The sequence below is a fragment of the Crassostrea angulata genome, chromosome 9 (genome assembly GCF_025612915.1).
Source record: "Crassostrea angulata isolate pt1a10 chromosome 9, ASM2561291v2, whole genome shotgun sequence".
Lineage (NCBI taxonomy): Eukaryota > Metazoa > Mollusca > Bivalvia > Ostreida > Ostreidae > Magallana > Magallana angulata.
The window spans coordinates 22982456-23003337 of record NC_069119.1 but is presented as its reverse complement, the minus strand read 5'-3'; the positions used below and the strand labels follow the sequence as shown (position 1 = coordinate 23003337).

At 35.0% G+C, this 20882-nt stretch overlaps 2 protein-coding genes across 3 annotated transcripts; both read left to right on the top strand.

The window, feature by feature from the left end:
- Positions 1-684: 684 nt before the first annotated feature.
- Positions 685-14339, top strand: LOC128162652 (secretin receptor-like). Of its 2 annotated transcripts, XM_052825899.1 has the most exons (14): positions 685-1279; positions 1426-1595; positions 8342-8452; positions 8604-8740; positions 9648-9742; positions 9883-10048; positions 10652-10808; positions 11111-11171; positions 11520-11589; positions 11829-11920; positions 12332-12355; positions 13290-13449; positions 13687-13728; positions 13863-14339. In XM_052825899.1, the coding sequence occupies exons 2-14, from the start codon at positions 1451-1453 to the stop codon at positions 14214-14216; spliced, it is 1614 nt and encodes a 537-aa protein (XP_052681859.1). In that variant the 5' UTR covers positions 685-1279; positions 1426-1450; the 3' UTR covers positions 14217-14339. The 2 variants fall into 2 exon arrangements, with proteins under 2 accessions (XP_052681859.1, XP_052681860.1); XM_052825900.1 differs by lacking the exon at positions 12332-12355 and having other exon boundaries at positions 689-1595.
- Positions 14340-15069: 730 nt separating this feature from the next.
- On the top strand, positions 15070-19055 carry LOC128162509 (uncharacterized). Its single transcript, XM_052825739.1, has 2 exons — positions 15070-16242; positions 17919-19055. The coding sequence occupies exon 1, from the start codon at positions 15188-15190 to the stop codon at positions 16214-16216; it is 1029 nt and encodes a 342-aa protein (XP_052681699.1). The 5' UTR covers positions 15070-15187; the 3' UTR covers positions 16217-16242; positions 17919-19055.
- Positions 19056-20882: the final 1827 nt, after the last annotated feature.

Here is a 20882-nt window from a genome sequence, read left to right as displayed (position 1 = left end):
ATACAACGTTTACCCAAGTTGGATTTTTACTATGCTCTTTAAAACTGTTAAATTAGCAGACTGGTGATACATATGAAACTTTTTTTATTGTCCAAATTGTTGGATCCGCCTCCTTCAATCTTTGATCAGTAAGATTATAGGAGGGCAGTACAATGTACATGTAAGACACCCTTTGTCTATATCGTCTCCCGTAGCGGTCATCTTATTAGCAATTAATTAATGATGACAGTCTCGGGAGAGAGCATGTTTGGTCGAGTGAACACGGACATATTTTATCACGGGAACTGTAAACACGTCCATTTAATCAAGCTGTGTATCTCACAGAGAGAGAGAGAGAGAGAGAGAGAGAGAGAGAGAGAGAGAGAGAGAGAGAGAGAGAGAGGGGAAATTTTGCATATGAATATAAGATTGAAATCAAAAATCAAATTATATAGCCCATCAATAGCAATGTAATTTAGGATAGAATACTTTATCCGTTATAATATCGTGTACACATGTTTATATAGATATCTAAGTTGATAAATACATATGTAGATAGGTAATATAAGTAAATAAAAAGATAAATTAAGATTGCACGGTAACAAATACTAAGATCAAGAAGATTTCTTAATGCTATTTCGATAAAGAAACCCCCCATCAAACATCCCGCTGGATGAATTATCGGTATATCTATGAATATGGGACCGACTAAATCGTCCAGTACGGCTTCGATCTATCGAAGGAAAAGGGAACATTAAATTGACAAACGACTTCATTGTTAGGTGATTACAGGGAGAAAAACAACTTTTATATTCGCCGCACTTTGTGTGATGGATAACACTGGCCGTAACTGTAATAGTGGACACTAGAAAGTCTAGTGCTGAGAAATATAGCTTTACACCTAATGTTTCGTCTAATGCGTTTGCCGGTAAGGCAGTTGAGATAACTGCTTGGGCGCATCTCCTTGGGTCGTATTCATTTCCATTTTCACCCTGTGTCGCAACAGACACTAAATGTGTTGAATCTAAAATTTCAAACAAGGATGTTTTAAAGACTTCGGTTATTCAAAGTCATTTTAATTATTGGGATATAAGAAGAGGAGAATTTAAGATTGTGTAAACACAGAGAAGACGCGTAGCATGCTTTTGAAGAAGAAAATCACAAGGATCGTTTTGAAGTATAACTCGAAGTCTGTGATTGTGTATATGAATTCCGTGTTTTAAAGTACGCAAAGCTCTTAAAGAGTCAAAGTCTGGGTTTTTTTTCTTCCTAATTATTTCTAATAATTAACGTTAACAAGGTAAGGGTTTCAAGTTTTTAGCAAAAACTGCGTCAGATTTACAGTGATATCTCAGACCTTGACTGAAATGAGAAAAGAACTTGTCGATTTGTGGGATCTAAAGACTTAGGACTCGTGACTGTTGTTGAAATAAGTGTTCATTTTAGTGAGACTTGTTGGAATAACACAGTGATGAGAAACCAGTCCAATCTGGAGTTTTTCCGGGATGTAGAATCCTTCTTTGACAGCGCCGACCAGAAGGAGGCGCTAACACGGAAGAAGCTGGAGTGTACGGGACTGATCGCCGCGGAGAGGAACACCATGTCACGTGTCAATGGTCAGTGGCGAGAGAGAGAGATGGACACAGAAAGAAAGAAAGAAAGAAAGAAAGAAAGAAAGAAAGACAAAGAGAGAAAGATAGTCAAAGAGAAAAAAGCAAAACAGCTGGAGAGAGAGAGAGAGAGATCCGTTTCTACTAACAAGATTTGTGATATGACGGTAATTCGGTGTGTATTGTTTCTTACACGCTGTGTGCATTCATTATTCGCTTGACTGTGACCCCCGGGTCGATTGTCTGTAGCACTGCGTGAAGGGTCATCCTTATATATGATATCTTCAAAGAAACAAACGTGCAGAAATGATATTAAGACGTAAACAAACGGTAATGGAACAGGTTTTTATTCTCTATGGGGTTAATTCCCGTTTAATTGAGGAATAAGCGATAGCATTCAGATAAGCGTGTTGGGCGATTTTCTGAAATCGTGTATTTATAATATCTACTGGAAAACCGCTACTCCTCTTTAACATATGGAGTAATCATAGGTTTGACAAATAAATTTTGATCAAAACATCCCCCGCCCAGGTCTGAACTTCTAAATCACTACAAATCTTCTTTATCAACTCGAAGTCATATCGTATTTCTTATTTACAATTTGAATGAGAATGTTTACGCGGTCTAAACAAATTCAAACAAAAGCACATGTCCTAAATACATGCATGAAATTATCAAAACAAAGTTTTGGATTTCTTTTATTTCTATTCAAATATGTTTCCTTAGAAAATTACGTAACACCTAATTATTTGTAAACATAAAGTGTTATATTTCTAAAAACGATATCTTTAACAAAACAAGATTGAAAACTTTTGAAATACAGCAAACATTGTTTACGTATTTCGCTAAAGAAGAATTAAGGTAACCTTATAGGACGTGTTTGTGTCCCGGGTCAGCAGATTGTAGTAACGTTGACGTAGTCATGACGTCACATGTACATTGAATCCGGTACAATAGAATGTTTGATCTATAGTTGATGTATGTACATCGCACTCCAAACAAAGAATGTTTTTAAGTTTTATCAGTCGACTCGATATGTAAAGTACACACAGGTCAGTTTATTTTATGTACACAGTGCATGTAAATATTAGATTAGTGTAAATGTCGGGACGGAATGTCTTAAAGTGATAATAAGAGAAAGAAACTGGACTGTAGTATTATGTAATAGATTAATCCGATTTCAACATTTTCACCCCCAATATAAACTAAGTTTACTATGTATGTGCATATGATTATGGGTTTTTCTTTATGAATATGTTTTACGGTGCGACCGTTGGGGCGAGCAATGATTAAAAATCACAATATGAATGCATCAATGTGACAAAAATTTGGAATAAAATAAAAAATAAATTGAATTTTTTTCCGTGTTTTTTAAAATATATTTAATAATAATTTTAATCATTAGAGTTGCATTTCAGGTACAAATGCAAAATTAATAGAATTATCTCCCATTTTCAGAAAGCGAATGTGGCGTCCGAGTTCACGTTGGTATATTTACGGTTCCATATCGTCATTCTTTTTTTGTTTAAATCCGATTCTCTTCTGAGAATTTCTTTTATACCTTTTAAATTATGAACTTCTTTAAAATTAATTTTACCTGTTCTCGCAAGAACGTGAAATTGGTAGCCATATGCAATTTACACAGAACTATGGGCACGATTCTGACGACAGAGAAACCGATTTGACAAAATTAAAGGAGCAGTATTTTGAATTTTCTCTTTGTCAAGGCGTTGTCGTTAGAGCTCACAGTGATTGCCTGCACTCACCATTATTACTCATATTAGCGTATCCGATTAATGATAACATAAAACGCAGATATATCGGTAAAAAAGAAATAAAGACACCTGTGGTCCAGTTTAGGGTTTAAGTGGGAAAGTTAGAACCAATTTAACAAGACCTTGGACTTTCAGCTGGACTTAGCTATCTATTTCTTGCGTCAAAACAGGTTAGAAATGACGCGGTTTCAAGCGAAATATACACCAATTGGGTAGTCTAAGCTCAAAAGCCAGACAAATCTTGTTGATTTCAAAGAGCAATGGCCGAGTGGCCAGTAGTGAAACAGACAGGCCTACGTCACATTGCTGTTTGACACAAGTACCTAAAGTCCAAGCTCTTGTTAAAATGGTTCTATATGTTTAAAGGGGGAGGGAAGGAAGGGGAGGGGGTTAGGCAGAATATACCAACGAAGTCCAAACCTACAAGGTTGTGGCACATGTCTACATAACAGAAGCTGGAGAAGTAGTTTTGGTTTGACTCTCTGATACAAAGAAAACTATGGGTTGTTGTCAACGAATACATGTATATCGACCTGCGTTAACCGGAAAATAGAAAGGTTGACGGAGAAAAAAATATTTATTTTATGGGCGATTATAAAATATTAATGCTATTTTTCTTTTCGCACGTTTAGATTTTAAGCTGTCATGCTTTTTGACGCAAGAAAATACCCTTCCAAGAACCTTTACCCTTTTGCTGCTGGTCATATCACGACAGAATATGATTTGGTCATTAATCAACCTGTCTGACTCTACGTCTACTAACAAAGCAGCTAGTCTGAGACAGTGGAGCTTGTATTTTATTCAGTGAGAGACGGTTGTAACATTAAAAGAGAATAGTTTAAGTTTGTACATGTATTATTGAATGACAATGGTTACCAGCACAGAGAGAGAGAGAGAGAGAGAGAGAGAGAGAGAGAGAGAGAGAGAGAGAGAGAGAGTCGCCCATTTAATTTTTTTCTGACCGGGGAGCTACAGTTCTGCAGCTAGCCCACCTAGCCAATGCATCAAACTGATCTGAGATGATTTCGTTTTGAATTACATGGTATTCTTGGTGTTTACGAGATCAACTGAAAAGGTGGGATTGGGGTAACACTGTCGGGATTATTTATAAAGCAATTGCACAATTAGTGTAGGGTGGATTGCTGCAATGCAGTTGTTGCAGTGTACTGAAGAGTAACAGGAACTTGATGTATATGACGAGAGATTGGTCACAAAAGTCAAAGACTCCATGACGTTTAAAACAACAATAAACTTATGACGTCATACTTACGTCATGGAATTGTTCTACAAAATTCACTTAAACTGAAAATGATATAATTATAACCTTATAAAACCTTTGTGAACATGAACTAAAGATCTTTAAGGACGGGCAATAATAAAAGGTGTTGCTTAAGGTGGCTCTATACACCCACAGTTTATTTCAATTTTCAATACAAGACCACAAAACATATACTTATCAAATATTAAAATGACGATAGGGATACTATAGGTATTTTTAAAGAATTTTTTAATGTTTTTTCGTGTTTTTGTAAAATATTTTTTAAAAAGACAGCTATCAACAAATTGAGAGATATTATTTTGTCATATGATGGATATTTCTTTTGGACACATAAAAAAAATATGACACTTCTTAACATTCAAAAATGTTATTATTGCAATTTTTTTTAGTATTTCCCCAAAATATAATTTTTCATATTTTCTTACTCTGTTGACAAATCATCTGAAAAAGTTGCTTGATATTATAAGAAAATATATTTTGATAAATGTGACATAAAAAATTGAATGAAAACCATTGCAAATAAACACAAAAAATATTTTAAATTTTATTTGGTATGAAAGTTCCTCAGGTAAGGGTTATCGTTCCTAAGTCCCAAGGCCCAAACACCTTGGGGACTTTTCATTTCTGAGTTGAAGAAAATTTCCTTAATATAATGTTGGAATGATAAATACATACATATTTCATTATAGACTTTGCCCTGTATAAGTGAATATATTCGCTTTAATGCAAAACTAAGTCAAATAAATAAAGGGGAACATTGACTAGTCTAATAGGATTTATGTATCCCAATCCGAGAGAAATTCAAAGCAACCCTTTCATTCCCGTTAGGTGTCGATATTAATGTGCATTAAATTATGTTATAATTGAAATATTTTAACCGGTTTAGAATTTTCTTTCACGGTATTCACCCAAAAAATACGTTTTAGAAATTTTTGGAAAGTTGAAAAAATTATTGTTCTCAACGGGAATCGAACTCATGACCTACTGGTTTGTAGTGAACTCACTAACCCACTGCGCTATGGCGTAACATATCAATATTTGTAAAGAAAGTCTTTAAAAATTTATACTTGATTTTATTGTTTATTTCGATAAATAATACTACACAACGTGAAGGTGTCACATACCACATTACTGGTAAGTAATGAATTTTCCAATTATCAAATTTAATCTATTAATTTAGCAAATTTTTCAAAAGAGCGGTTTCCATACAATTCGCCTCAGTTTAAATCAGCCAGTACCGGAAATGCATGCTTCCAGATTTACTTTTTTGCGTACTGCGTCATCAAAAAGTGGTGTATAGAGCCACCTTAAAAAACAGTTCGGTAAAGGATTTTCTTTTCAGGTACATGGTTTGATGAAATGATTAAAGAATAAAAAAAAACATTCTGCTGTTATCTGGGAAATCATCTTAATGGACATATACTTAATATGCTGCATAAAATCTGAAAAAGGGAACAAGTTAACAAACAAATCGGGGTCCGGATAGATGCTTTATACAGTGGTTCTTCTGAACCGTAACGGTCGGCTACCCTCCAAGATTGATGTTTTAATGGAGTCACAATGCATGTTACTGGATTGGTGCACCCTTGTTTCACCGGGTTCACAGAAAAGTCAGCCATGATTCAGTCACTCGATTGGCGCATCATGATTAACCTGTTGCTAAAAAGTTTAAATGAAGATGGTGACTCATAAAAGGTTGATGCATAGGCATAGATATGTAGTCAGAGTTGTAAACTTCAATTTCTAAACTCCCACCATCTGTTGTCGAATAACATTAGTCATATTATTTAATTTATATTCAATTATAAAATTAATTGTTTTAGTGATTTTGTGTAGTTTGCATTTGTTTTTTAAAAATGGCGGAGCATCGTCATCTGCATAATCAATATATCGAATAAACGATAATGATTTGAGCATATTCTATTGCATGAAATTAAACAAATGATTCGAACACAAATACATGTACATGTTTATTTCATTCGTGTGTGTATATATATATATATATATAATATATATATATATATAAAGCACAGAGAAATTCACCTTTTTGGAGCTCCACCTCCGCCCCGGCCGGGGCTTGAACTCACGACCTCTGGAACCCATTCCCCTAGCAGTGAACAACCACCGCGTTAACCACTGGGCCATCTAGGCAAGATAAAAATTGCTTTCGATGACGAAGGGAAACTAGCGCGCTGGTCGCTCAATACACGGTCGTTTAGATACACGACAGGTGGAATGCAGTTAAACGACAATGTGAGAGGATCGGGACGATACACATTGCATAGATATATACATATAATAAGCACAAACATTGCAATAACTCTCAAATTGACATATACCTGCCCATAGTGAATGATAAAGATATACATAAAGCACAGAGAAATTCACCTTTTTGGAGCTCCACCTCCGCCCCGGCCGGGGCTTGAACCCACGACCTCTATATATAAATGTTCCCTCCGTATCAGAATTATTTTTTATACATCAAAGTGCCTGACGATCGATCTCTGTAGCGTTCTATTTATCTTCAGAATATCATGACTCATGGTCGTCAAAAAATGGAATCAAGCATCAGAGTCAAAGGTTAATGGCGAATTTTCCATGTAAAGTGAAACATGCTTTAGCTGTAAATTAATGATTATCTGTATAAAAAACGGAGGCAAGGGGGGTATTTTTCTACATGTGTAAGAAGGGGAGTTTTTCAATAGTTATTTAAAGCTGTATAAATGCATATAGCGTAATAAATGAACATTTTTAAAAGAATGAATAAGTGTTATAAACGTTCTGCAAATTATAAGATTTTCACTTAGTTACACAAATAAGTTATACCATAAATTCCTAGAGAGAAAATGCACAATTTTGAAATAAACAACATTCAACGCTTATCGGAAAGGCCCGAGAAGATGCGATTGAATTTGACAATTATGTGGAAATATTTCATTCTATAATGTTTATCCAGATGGGGAAAAATAAACTAAAAAGATTGAATTTTAACACAATGATTAAAGGATAAAAACCAGCATCGAAAGATATTCGTCAAATCGTTAGCCAAAAATGAGTCTTTATCTTTGAAAAGGGAATCTCGCGAGATCTGTCGACATCATTAACAGGTGAATGGGAATATATACGGAAAAACCGTTCATGTTTTATCGTAAATTGATAGAAAACAGATCTCCTAAACATCACTGTGAAATTGATAATGAGCCTTAATGCGAAAGGCGCGCGCTGCTGCTTGTTACATGTTTGTGGGTTTTACCGCGGGGTCAATATTTTTAGTTCACCTGTAAAAGTTAAAAGCTCTAACAAGATTCTTTTTACGATTTATCACTCCATCGTTATTAGTATAGTGCATTTATTTATTTCTCGGGGTAAAATTTGAATGTCGTTTATGTATTTCTAAGGTTATATAAATATATCATAATTAAAATTTGACCTGGTTTTTTTTTATCTATTTTGTACGTTCATAACATGTAACAAAATATTAGATACATATTATTGCCTTAGTTCATCACAGGCCCTTTTTTTAAATATAGACATTTGCTTATATAATATAATGAACTAGCCTTATTCACGTAAGAGAGAGAGAGAGAGAGGTAGAGAGAGAGAGAGAGAGAGAGAGAGAACATGCAGTAATATGTTTTACAGACCATTATAGATGTCTTATTTTTTGGTTTCATTCTGTTTGATCAAATCCTTGACAGTTTCCGAATGTTTGAGAGTATGGGACAACATCATGTGCTGGCCCCCCACCCCCGCGGGTCAGCTAGCTGTTCTACCCTGTCCCAGCCACATCAAGAACATTGACACCACTAGTAAGTCCACTAACACGTCTATACAAATGCAAATGCATGCATGATCAATATTAAAATTGACAGCAGTAACTAAGAAAAAGATTTTGCATACTCCTTTTGATATTTTAAGAGATAATAATTTCCCTGTACAACAATTTCTGTACTTTTTCAGCAAACGCCTCCCGACAGTGTATGGAGGATGGCACATGGTTGGTCAATCCATTCAACAACCGGACGTGGACCAACTTTACCCAGTGCATCGGTACAACAACGGGCGATAACTCCCGCTCGGTCCCTGCGCTTATTGAGGTACACAAAAACATGCAGCGTCTGAGATTTTGTTACAATAACGATTTATGCCATCGGAAAACCCATTTAATTCGGTAGAAAAAAGAAGATGGGTGGATAAGGCGTGTAAAATGCCCATACACGGTCGTACAAGCTACTGAAAAAATAAAATATCAATAAATCTGATATTGTTTTAAAAAATCATTTAAAACAATATATATCTAACATATTATTTATTTTTAACCTATAAACATATTCAATACTTGGAATATGTTGACTCAAACAGGCGTATACGTATCAAAACCTGCAAATACTGTCATGTTTTAGATATTCAATGCACTTTCTTTTAAAGAGTGGGTCTGTGCTCCATATTTTTCATATAGTCTAAATAAGGTCTAATGGAAAACAAGCCGATTTCAATCAACAAAAACGTTGAGAGTTGACCCACTATGCTTTAAAAATATCATTTTGTATCTTAACAACTGAACGTTTTGAAAAAAATAATACAAGTCCGTTAATTCGCTGCCAAAGTCATACATAATATTTAAACAGCCTTCTTTGTTGTGTCTGAAATGGCACAATGGTTAGAGTACCTGACATAAGCTAACCTTATATATCTAGGTTTTTTATGTTATGGGCTCGATACCACCACAATTTCAGACAATATTTGGGTTTTTTTTTTATCTTTTGTTAAATATATTAAAAACTGAATATGATAGTTAGAAATCGTGCTTTTGCAAACCTGTATTATAATATATTTGAAAAGATTTAATTGGGAAAAAATAAATTCAAAATTGTATTTTACAACTAAACTGAATGGGCATTTATTAAGTATGCTATATAAAATTTAAGAAATCTTTCATAATTTGAATTGACTCTTTTTTCTATTTTTAAAAACTAATTTTCAACGTCCCATGTTTAATTTCAGCAATATGCAGACTCAGTTCGGTTGATGTACAACATTGGGTACGGGTTATCTCTTGGGTCATTAGTCATAGCCGTCATCATCATGGTCTACTTCAAGTAAGTTAAAATGAAAGTTAAAAATTATATTCTGTACTCGAAATATAAATTGCAGTCTTAGTAATAAACAATATAGTAATTTGAGGTGCCCATATCACTCAGGAAACTTGATATCAGTAGTACCATGCTATCTGTTGTAGAAAGCTCCACTGCGCGCGCAACTCCATCCACATCAACCTGTTTGTGTCGTTCCTCTTGCGAGCCACCATGTCTTTCATCAAAGAAAACCTTCTTGTGCAGTACGTGGGTTTCCCCGGTGACGTGTATTATGAAAATGGCGTCATTAAATTTAGAGGTGACGTATCAGTAAGTATAAATATATCCCTGCAAGAGTGCTTCTATTTCGGTATTTTAATTGCTTTCTTAATTTTTGCATTCCTTTAGATTAAAATATGTAATTATATCTGTTTAAAACCTCTACTGTAACATCACATTGTCAAAGATTGAAAATATTCATCGATTTCCCGCGCTTGAATTTGATTAATGTTTCAACCTATGACAAATGCGCTTCCCGATTGCACCATGAACACTATGGTAACTCTTTGGCGATAGAGGCAAGGAAGTCAATAAGGTTGCAGGCTCCAAGACTAAAAATTTATGTTTTATCTGAAAACAGTTTTTAGATCGATCAAAGGTGTCCGACCGTGAACTAGCTCATGAATCTCAATAGACCAGTTCACCTTTTGCAAAAATGAATTGAATGTTAAGGAAAAACCGATATTCTTCTTTATGCCATAAAACTTTTGGGATAATCTAGTATATAATTGCTATTGTTCCTACCAAAGATGACACGACAAAGGGCATACATGTATATATAATTCTTGGAAAGTGTGGATTACACAATCGGAATCTAAATATCTTATGTACTGTGATGTTGAAAAAAGCTCTTTTTATCGTTTTGTTTTTCAGCACTGGGGGTGTCGTCTGTTCTTCACACTGTTTAACTATATCGTTGCCGCCAGCTACATGTGGATCTTTGTGGAGGCCCTCTATCTACAGATACTCATTTCCGTTTCCGTTTTCATGGAGAGAAACCGGACCAAGTGGTTCATGCTTCTGGGATGGTGTGAGTATTGGATGGGGTGATTAATTGAGTAGGAGTTGGATTTTTATAGGTTGGTAGGAATGGGAGAAGGGGCTATAGACCTCAACACCCTGACCTCGAAACAAACCGATAAAGAATTGTTAAAGTTCATTTGATCGACGACATACCGTCTACTGAATTTGGTTTGGTTCAGAATGATTTTATGGGTGTATTGATGTAGTTACATGTAAAACCAATCGAAATTGTCGGGGAGGGGGGGGGGGGGTCCCTGGAATACATTGTACAGTGTTTTATAGCTAACCAAGTTTTTTCTTTCCTTTCAGTATTCCCACTCAGTTTTATTCTGCCGTGGGTATTTGTTCGGATATTTGAGTTCAACGAGTTGTAAGTAGGAACAATTTTATTTGGACACAAACTGCAAAACATCTTTCTTATTATATATATACTGTATTTGCCATCACTTCATTTCGCGAAATAGCGATTTCATGATTTTCATGATTTCATGTAACTGTTTGTAACCTTTAATTTCCAACCAGAATACATTTGCAATCGCAAATCTTGCTGGCGCAAAACAATTTAATTTAGAGTATGTTTTATCCTTTTGTTAAAGGAAAGTTTCTTTTTCTAAACTTTAAATGTAGTATTTTGATTGATTTATTTTTTTATTCATTATATCATTTAAGATAAGAATAGTACGTAATAACACAGCAACCCTTATATTTTGTTTTACAGTTGTTGGAATATCAGCACAAACAAGCTAACCATGTTTATCATATATGGCCCATTTACAATCACAGTACTGGTAAGATTTTAGTATATACTTATGGTCCACTCAAATCACAGTATGATATATACAATATAGTATAATTATATACGATCCACGAAATAATAAAATTAAATGGACGTATTAAAGTTTGTCACAGCAAATTGAAGCAAATGCAAAAGTTGTACTCCATTGTTCAGAGTTCGAAGCGATATCCTTTCAATTTAGAGGAAAGGAATGCTCTAATGATTATGAGTAAATTTGTCATTTTTATTTAGATTCAGTTCATCATTTTCATAAACATCGTTCGAGTCTTATTCTCTAAACTGCATGCGTCAGCCGGACACAAAACAAGCAGCTTCCGGTACAGGTAAGAATTTCCGGAAGTACAGAAACTTGAAAAGTGCAAATTAAAAAGCCTCGGCCAGTCTCACCTTTGTAAAAAAAAAAAAAAAAAAAACTTTTGCTGAACTTGTCTCGATCTCATGAATAATTCATGCCGAATTCCGATTGGCTTCTGCACACATTTTAAAATCTGCCACCCATCGAGTTACATGAACTAGTTATAGTTACGCAAGCATCATCTTCATGTTCCCCATTACGAGGGGTTTTTTTTCAAAAATTGAAAACTGGCTTCCAGACTTACTATTGAAATACTAGTCTTCAATTTTCACGATACTTTCGTCCTCCTTTCATTCAATTCTTTAAGAGCCTCGATGTGATGATCTGATTGTGTTACTAATATTTTACCTTTTGTGGTCTATTTCTTATTCCTTTATAGTCACATTGATGGTCACATGATAAGGTAAACCGGAAGTTGAGCTTTTTATGTTGCTTTCGTATGAAGCATAATTTTCTCTTTCGTTGATTAGTTTTGGAAAACTAACTTGATGTTTGATAATACTTAACTATATTGTGCATGATGTAGGTGAATACATATTACGTTGTATGCAATGAAAAATACGGGAACGAAATAGCGTCGATATCGTATTTAGTGATACAAAACTTTCAAAATACATGTAAGGTAAATTTTAAAATATCAGATAATATAAGGATTTTCAATTCTATATTTGTTTTTAAAGCAAAACTGATATGGGTAATTCCAAACGCCCAATGTGATTTTTTATTAAATATTTGGATTTGTTTTTGTTAGTAGTTGATATGTCATACTCATATCATTGTCTGTAAAGTGTTATTTTTCTCATATATGTAAAGAACTATCATGATCATTCGGATTACTCATTCTTTCTGAAAATTTGTCAATTTGCTGTTATTCTACTTTAACAAACGATTAAGATCTTCATCACTATTTAGGGCACGTTATCCGGTATTAAGGAACCTTAACTCTCGATCACATGTTAGATAGATTTATCTGTTTTATGATTGGGTGCATGGCTTGGTATAGGTGAAGATGTTAATTATTAATATTCATATGTCAAATATAAATGATAAATGAATGATAAAGCACGACAATATGTCTCTGGTATACGGTATATCTAGCTCATACTTTGGTGAATACGTAATTTGTCATGCTATGAGTTAATCTTCAATTATGTTACATCGCGATTTCAATAGTAAGTCTTTCGTTTTTTATTGCTTTGAGATCATTTTTTCTTATAACTGATTGATTTTTTTTTATCAATGTCTGTCGCTATTTTCTTCCTAGAATCACTTTACTCTTATCATGCTTGTTTTTAATTAAAACGCTTTAATGAGCTAGTTTGACCTTGGTTTTCCAGGCGCTTAGCTAAATCTATCCTCATCCTGATTCCGCTGTTTGGCGTATATAACATCATCTTCTCTGTGAACTACGTGATGACAAGCTTCGACTATATAGACGAGACCTCCATGGCTTACTTCATTCTGTGGTGGTCGGAACTGTTCTTTAACTCGTTTCAGGTAAATAACTTTTGATTTCTGTGCTTATTATTTCATTTACTGCTGAATCATCAACATACATGGTGGCTCAATTTTTGTGAATTTCGATCTTCGATGAATTGTTATGTTTTCATTCATAATAAGAGTGAATCCATGAAACACTACAAGACCATTAAAACCTGGATTTCGACAAAAATTGAACTAAAAATAATTTAAATGATTTCGCATTAACTAATATAGATATACTTTTATTTGCAGGGCTTTATTCTTGCCATGTTGTTTTGTTTCCTTAATGGCGAGGTAAGCTTCTAGAAAATAAATTCATAACTTTACAATGAACATTTCCAAGCTTAGGTTGCACTGTCATGCTGCTCCATTGTTTTTAACTTTATTACCAATTACTTACTCATTTTACGTATCTTTTGATTTGAAAGGTCCAGACCGAACTTAAGAAAGTTTGGCATCGGCGTTCTCAGAACTGGACGGGAAGTTTCAGAACAACACGAACATTTTTGTCTCCGAATCGTAATTCTGTGAAACATCCGTCTCCATCCAATGAAAACACGACACGTCACGGTGACGTCAAACTTATCACAAAACAGGAATCCGATTCAAAGTTATTAACTTCGGACAAAAAGGAATCAAATTGTGAAAGTGATAATGAAACGGGAATGGGTGATACGGACTGTACGGAGGAACAACACCCTTGTTTAAACAATAACAAATACGACCACACAAACAGTGATGACATCACGCGCAGGCGTGACGATATCATATTGTTGACGTAATCCGACTGTTTGATTGGATAATTGTTATCTATGGAAAATTGGAAGAAATTCGGGTTTTTTTTTTTCTTTCAGTTGTAACGAGTATGGAATTAAACCAATAAAAAATCAATCGTCTAAAAAAAGTGTTTAGAGTCTTTCAAGATTTTTTTTTTCAATTTGATCTACTTTTGATTAACGTCATATTAATGGCTTGGTCTGGTTTGTGACTTTAATTCAGCTAAAATATGTTGTTTTGGAAAATAAAGGTGTACTTTTATTTAAACCATAAAATGCTTTCTTTGGTGATTGATCCGGAATATGAAGGTAGCGACATTGCAGAAAAAATACATAACCCGCGTGTTTAGATTAACATCTTTCTTTTAGCCAATTGATAAATTAATTATGAAAAGTAAGTAAAATTCACTAAATTACTGTTAATGTACGTAAGTACGTTAACTAAAAGAAACAGCCAAATCGTCTCCTATGAGACTTTGAGTCTGACGTCGTCATGATTATTTCGTGCAGTCCGTGATTTTTCCTAGGTAGTTGTAGGGATAGACCAATCGATAAACTGGGCGTGTCAAGTTTGGTCCTGTCACTTTCTTGTCAGTGTCAGCCGCTGTAGATTTCGACCAATCAATAAACGGGGCGTGTAGATTTCAACCAGGCTGTTTCTATAGAGCTATGAATTAACTATAATTTCTTCTCCCCCAATTGGTGCCTCTGTCTCAAATGAGATGATAAGATTATCGCGTGGTTCATAGATAAGTTAGCGTGGTTCAGCAGCAGACGTGTATTAATTATTATCAAGTATCTGGATTTACATTGTGAGTTTTAGTGACTGTAGTGATTTGTGAAATTTAAATAACTTTGCTCAAAAATCATATAGCGTAATTAACGCTAAACTGCGTATTAACGCTGAACTGCGTATTGACGCATTATTTTGCGAATTATTCGCATTGACAGTTGCGTATTTAACGCATATTCATGCAATGAGTGAAAACTCTGAGCATTCGGAAATGGCTGGTGGCCTTTCGGAAGAAAAAGAGGCTCCAGTGAACCCATCAATACTGACAATGATGAAGGAAATGCAAAACAATATTGCTTCCTTGGCATCATCTGTCGGTGAGTTGAAAAGACGAGGACAGAAACGGAAAGCCGAAAATCAACCGTGTTCCTCGAAAGATTTGAGTGATGTGTCATCGGATGAAGAAGATGAAGAGAAAACTCAGAGGGACGAGTTCGGCGATTTAGTTGATGAAGTAGATGAAGTTGAAGAGTTCGATAACGACACTATTTTAGATGAACTTGCCGAATGTTTTGGCACAGAAGAAAAATGTGGCGAGCCGGTTCATGAAAAACTGGCCAAAGTAACTAGCGATGGTGTGCGTGCAGTGCTCAATGCTGAAAAGATCAAGAAAGTGAGCGAGAAGTATAATCGACCACGGAATGTGCTTAATCTGTCACCACCTAAGATTAATGAAGAAATTCGAGCACACCTCAGTCGGAAAATCCGAAATCAAGACATCAAACTTCAACGTACCCAGACTCTGGTAGCCAAGGCAATTGTGCCTCAACTGCAGCAGATCAATCTTCTGCTTAATGCAAAGCAAAAAGGAGAGGGCCCGTCAACGAAGGACCTCACAACCCTGGCAATGGACGGTCTCAAATTGATGACGTACGTCTACTGTGATCTATCACAAAGAAGACGAGAGTTCATTATCCAACCCGAAAGTAACGACGAATTCCGGGTGCTATGCTCAAACGATTATCCCGTCACTGACAAACTGTTCGGGGATGATCTGGGGAAAAAGGTCGAAGATATCACGAAAGCAAATAAGGTTGGGTCAAAGATCTCGGGTAGCAGCAACAGACCTGAGAAGAGGAGTTTCCCAAGTCGGAAATACCAAGGTCAAAGACCCTACAATCAGACCAACAGACCTCAGCCTTTTTTAGGCCAGCGTTCTTTCCAGGGCTACAAAAAGAAAATGTACCCAAACAACAAGCTGACGAAGAAATAAATCAGGAAGTGTTACCTTCAGAAAATGTGAGTGAATTTCTAAATACCTCTAAAAATTTTACGGCAGGGAAAATTGCCGGTCACTATGAAAATTGGAAAATGATTTCAAGTGATTCAAGAATTTTAGAACTAGTGAAAGGTTATTCAATTGAATTTCAAAATACACCTTTTCAACGCAGCAATCCCAAACCAATTAATTTCAACGAAACTGATTTAGAAATCATTGATATTGAAATCAAAGAACTTCAATCAAAGAAAATAATTGAAGAAGTATCGGATTATAACGAAAACGAATTTATTTCAAATATCTTCGTCAGACCAAAGAAAAATGGGACGTTCAGAGTTATATTAAACTTAAAACACTTGAATAACTTTGTAGAATATCATCATTTTAAAATGGAAACGTTGTCGTCCGCAATCAACTTAGTGTCAAAGAATTGTTATTTTGCGTCGATTGATTTACAAGACGCTTATTATTCGTGTAATGTGTGTCAGGACGACAGAAAATATTTGAGATTTTATTGGAAAGGCCAGAAGTTCCAATACACGTGTTTGGCCATGGGGTTGGCATCAGCCCCACGAATATTCACGAAACTGTTAAAACCTGTGTTCGCTACTTTAAGAAAACGCGGACATGCTAATGTGGCATACATAGACGATTCGCTTTTAATAAGCAAAACGGAATTAGAATGCCAACGAAATGTAGAACAAACAGCTCATTTATTGGACACTCTTGGTTTAACTATCAACGAAGATAAATCCGTATTTAAACCGACAAGATGTATTCAATTTCTAGGATTTGAGATTAACTCTGAGACTATGACAGTAGCTCTTACAAAAGAACGCGCCATATCTATTAAGGAAAAATGTCAAGATATTCTTAACCATCATCAAGTGACTATACGCGAATTTGCACAATTAATTGGTAAACTCGTGTCGAGTGAACCCGGTGTTAGATATGCACCTCTGTATTATAAGTCTCTTGAGATTGAGAAGGACAAACATTTGAAAATAAATTGTGGAAACTTTGAAGCAAAGATAACAATATCGGATTCTAGTAAAGAAACGGTGAAATGGTGGATAAATAACGTTGCTTTATTTCCACGATATATTAATGTTGACGTCGCGTTAGTAACATTAAAAACAGACAGTTCACAATCAGGGTGGGGCGCCTTTAACGAAAGTAACGGTGAATGTATCCAAGGACAATGGTCAATAAATGACAAAGAGCATCATATCAATTATTTAGAACTTAAAGCTGGGTTGATAGCAGTAACAACATTCTGTGAAGAAATGCAAAATTGCCATGTGAAACTTTTGATGGATAATACGGTTGCGGTAACTTATGTTTCAAAAATGGGTGGAAAAATTGAATCGCTTAACACTTTGACAACATCTATTTGGAAGTTTTGTATGGATAGAAATATTTGGCTCTCTGCAAGTCACATTGCTGGAGTTGAAAACACGGAGGCAGATTTTCTTTCCCGCCACAAAAATAGTGATTTGGAATGGAAATTAGATACCGCCGTATTCGATAAGATAATCGAAACATATGGTCAATGTGACATCGATTTATTTGCTTCTAGACACAATTTTCAATTCAGACCGTATGTGTCCTATACCCCCGATATAAACGCAGAGGCAATTGACGCTTTTAGCATACTGTGGAGAAATAAAATGTGTTACATTTTTTGTCCTTTCAGTCAGATAGGATCGGCGCTTCAAAAGATTTCCACGGACGTAACGGAAGCCATTGTAATTGCACCAATCTGGCCGACACAACATTGGTTCCCGCAGCTACTACAGATGGTTTGCAAACAAAGTTACATATTACCAAACATACCGAACTTACTAACTCTTCCAAACGAGCCTCAGAGGAACCACCCGCTGAAGAAAATGAGACTGGGAGCCTTCCGTGTGTCGGGAAATCCTTTGAAAGTCGAAGCCTATCAAAAGACACTCAAGCCATTTTATTGTCTTCATGGAGAGAATCCACTAAAAAACAATATCGGACATATATTGAGAAATGGATGTCATTTTGTTATAAAAGAAAAATTAATATTTTTGAAGCAAATGTAGACAGTGTTTTAACATATTTGACTCAATTGTATAATGCTGGCTTGGGATATAGTTGTATTAATACCGCCAGAAGCGCATTGTCATCATTTTTACAATTAGAAAATTGTGTAAGTGTCGGGTCTCATCCCCTTGTACGTAGATTTATGAAAGGTGTTTTTAATCTTAGACCAAGTTTACCAAGATATAACGTGACTTGGGATGTGAATATTGTTCTTAAGTTTTTAAAAAATTTAACACCAATTTCATCTTTATCATTGTTAAAGTTATCGCAAAAATTGCTTATGCTGTTAGCCTTATTATCAGGTCAACGAGGCCAGACTCTTCATTTGATAGACATAAGAAACATACATTTACAAGATTCTTGTGTAAAAATTGTAATTGGTGACTTGTTGAAAACATCAGACAATAAGAAACATCTGGGTGAAATTAATCTGTCCAGATATGACGAAGACACCGATCTCTGTGTTGTGAATGCATTAACGCACTACCTGCAGCGTACAGAACACTTGCGTGCCTTAGAGACTAAACTGTTCATTACGACACAAAGGCCGCACAAACCAGTGTCTCGAGATACCATCGGCCGATGGCTGAAATCCGTTATGAAGCAAGCTGGTATTGATGTCAGCATTTTCAAACCTCACAGCACGAGAGCAGCTTCCACCAGCGCCGCATACGCTATGCGCATCCCTGTAGATACTATCATACGGACAGTGGGCTGGTCTAAGGACTCAGTGTTTAGAAAATTTTACAAGAAACCTGTTAGTCTTGATATACAAATGAGTAAAAATTTATTGGAGAACTATTCGTAGATATTATATAACATGTACATGAATTGGATTGTTTTAGATAAAGTTCAATGAACTAATGTCTTTTGTTTTATTAAACGAGATATATTTTTACCACAAATTTGGATTCAGCTCTAAAGTCTCATTTGAGACAGAGGCACCAATTGGGGGAGAAGAAATTAAAAAGTTAAACGAGACTTACCTGGAAGGTGAAGTTTGACTGTAATTTCTTCGACCCAATTGAGTGCCGAGGGATCAAATGCCCAACCCGAACAAGGATGATTTTAAAAATGATTTTCCCGCCCGTTATTAAAGTGAATTAATCCAAATTATGTGCTCTGAAGTATGAACCACGCGATAATCTTATCATCTCATTTGATCCCTCGGCACCCAATTGGGTCGAAGAAATTACAGTCAAACTTCACCTTCCAGGTAAGTCTCGTTTAACTTTTTAAGTTTCCGTAAGAAATAGAGGGAATAATACTTGGTAGATGCAAATATATAATTATTATAGTCTATATATTTATTAAACTTGTACACAAGAATTGAGATATTAGTATCACAAATTCGTTTTCCCCGCTTATTTGGTCAACATTAAAGCCTTTAAACGAAGCTGTTTTGCATAAATGCATAACGCTAATTAAAAATTCAAGGTCACCGTGGTTTTATCAGCTATTATTACACAATAGTCTAAAACTTTCAATGAAGTATTGGCCTTTATTTGGTTCACACAAAACTGAAACTCTCAAAGCCCATATGCAGCATAAATTATATTTCAAGGATTAAATGGATTTGATTTTTTATAGTAAAAATTTTAGATTTATTTAAGGAATTAATTCAATATTTATTAGTTTTATACGATATAAAATGGTTTGGGGCAGTTAACGCTTTATAAACCGCGAAGCGGTTTATATGAAAAAAAGTGTAAACTGTTACAAACCATTTTATATCGTATAAAAGTAATAAATATTGAATTTATTCCATATAATTTATTATTATCTTTTTTGCTATCAATTGTTGATAAAAACGGTCATTTGATCATGACATCAAATTGGGCAATCGGTCCCCAAATACGAATTCTAAATTTTGAATTGCGAACTGCGTTCTAGATAGAACGCAATTCACTATTCAATTGCATATAAGGCAATCGGGCCCGCAAATATGAATTCTAAATTTTGAATTGCGAACTGCGTTCTAGATAGAACGCAGTTCACTATTCACTTGCATATAAGGCAATCGGGCCCCTGATATGAATTCTAAATTTTGAATTGCGAACTGCGTTCTAGATAGAACGCAGTTCACTATTCAACTGCATATAAGGCAATCGGGCCCCAAATATGAATTCTAAATTTTGAATTGCGAACTGCGTTCTAGATAGAACGCAGTTCACTATTCATTTGCATATAAGGCAATCGGGCCCCAAATATGAATTCTAAATTTTGAATTGCGAATTGCGTTCTAGATAGAACGCAGTTCACTATTCAATTGCGAACTGCGTTCTAAAAACCGATTGCCAAATTATTTTTCCGAATTTAATGCTTGCAATCATAATGCTTTAGTAAGGCATTTTTAATAGCGATCAAAATTTGAGTGCCATTCGTTGAGTTATAAGCGAATTACAGAGCTTACAATTCTTTGCTATGTAAACAAAGCTTTTGTTTATATATTTTTTTTATGTTGAAGTGAAAATTCCAGTTTTAGACCTGAATTGAATGTGTTAAACGTTAGGAACAGTTTATCTTAATTTATTCTTAAAACGATCGTTAGATGATAGAAAAGGATTTTTACTGGTTTATTTTAATT

Coding starts and splice junctions, on each gene's coding strand:
- LOC128162652 (XM_052825899.1), top strand. CDS start 1,451: ATGAGAAACCAGTCCAATCTGGAGTTTTTCCGGGATGTAGAATCCTTC. Junction 11,172..11,519: donor ATATTTGAGTTCAACGAGTT/GTAAGTAGGAAC, acceptor TTTGTTTTACAG/TTGTTGGAATATCAGCACAA. Junction 11,590..11,828: donor CATTTACAATCACAGTACTG/GTAAGATTTTAG, acceptor ATTTTTATTTAG/ATTCAGTTCATCATTTTCAT.
- LOC128162509 (XM_052825739.1), top strand. CDS start 15,188: ATGAGTGAAAACTCTGAGCATTCGGAAATGGCTGGTGGCCTTTCGGAA.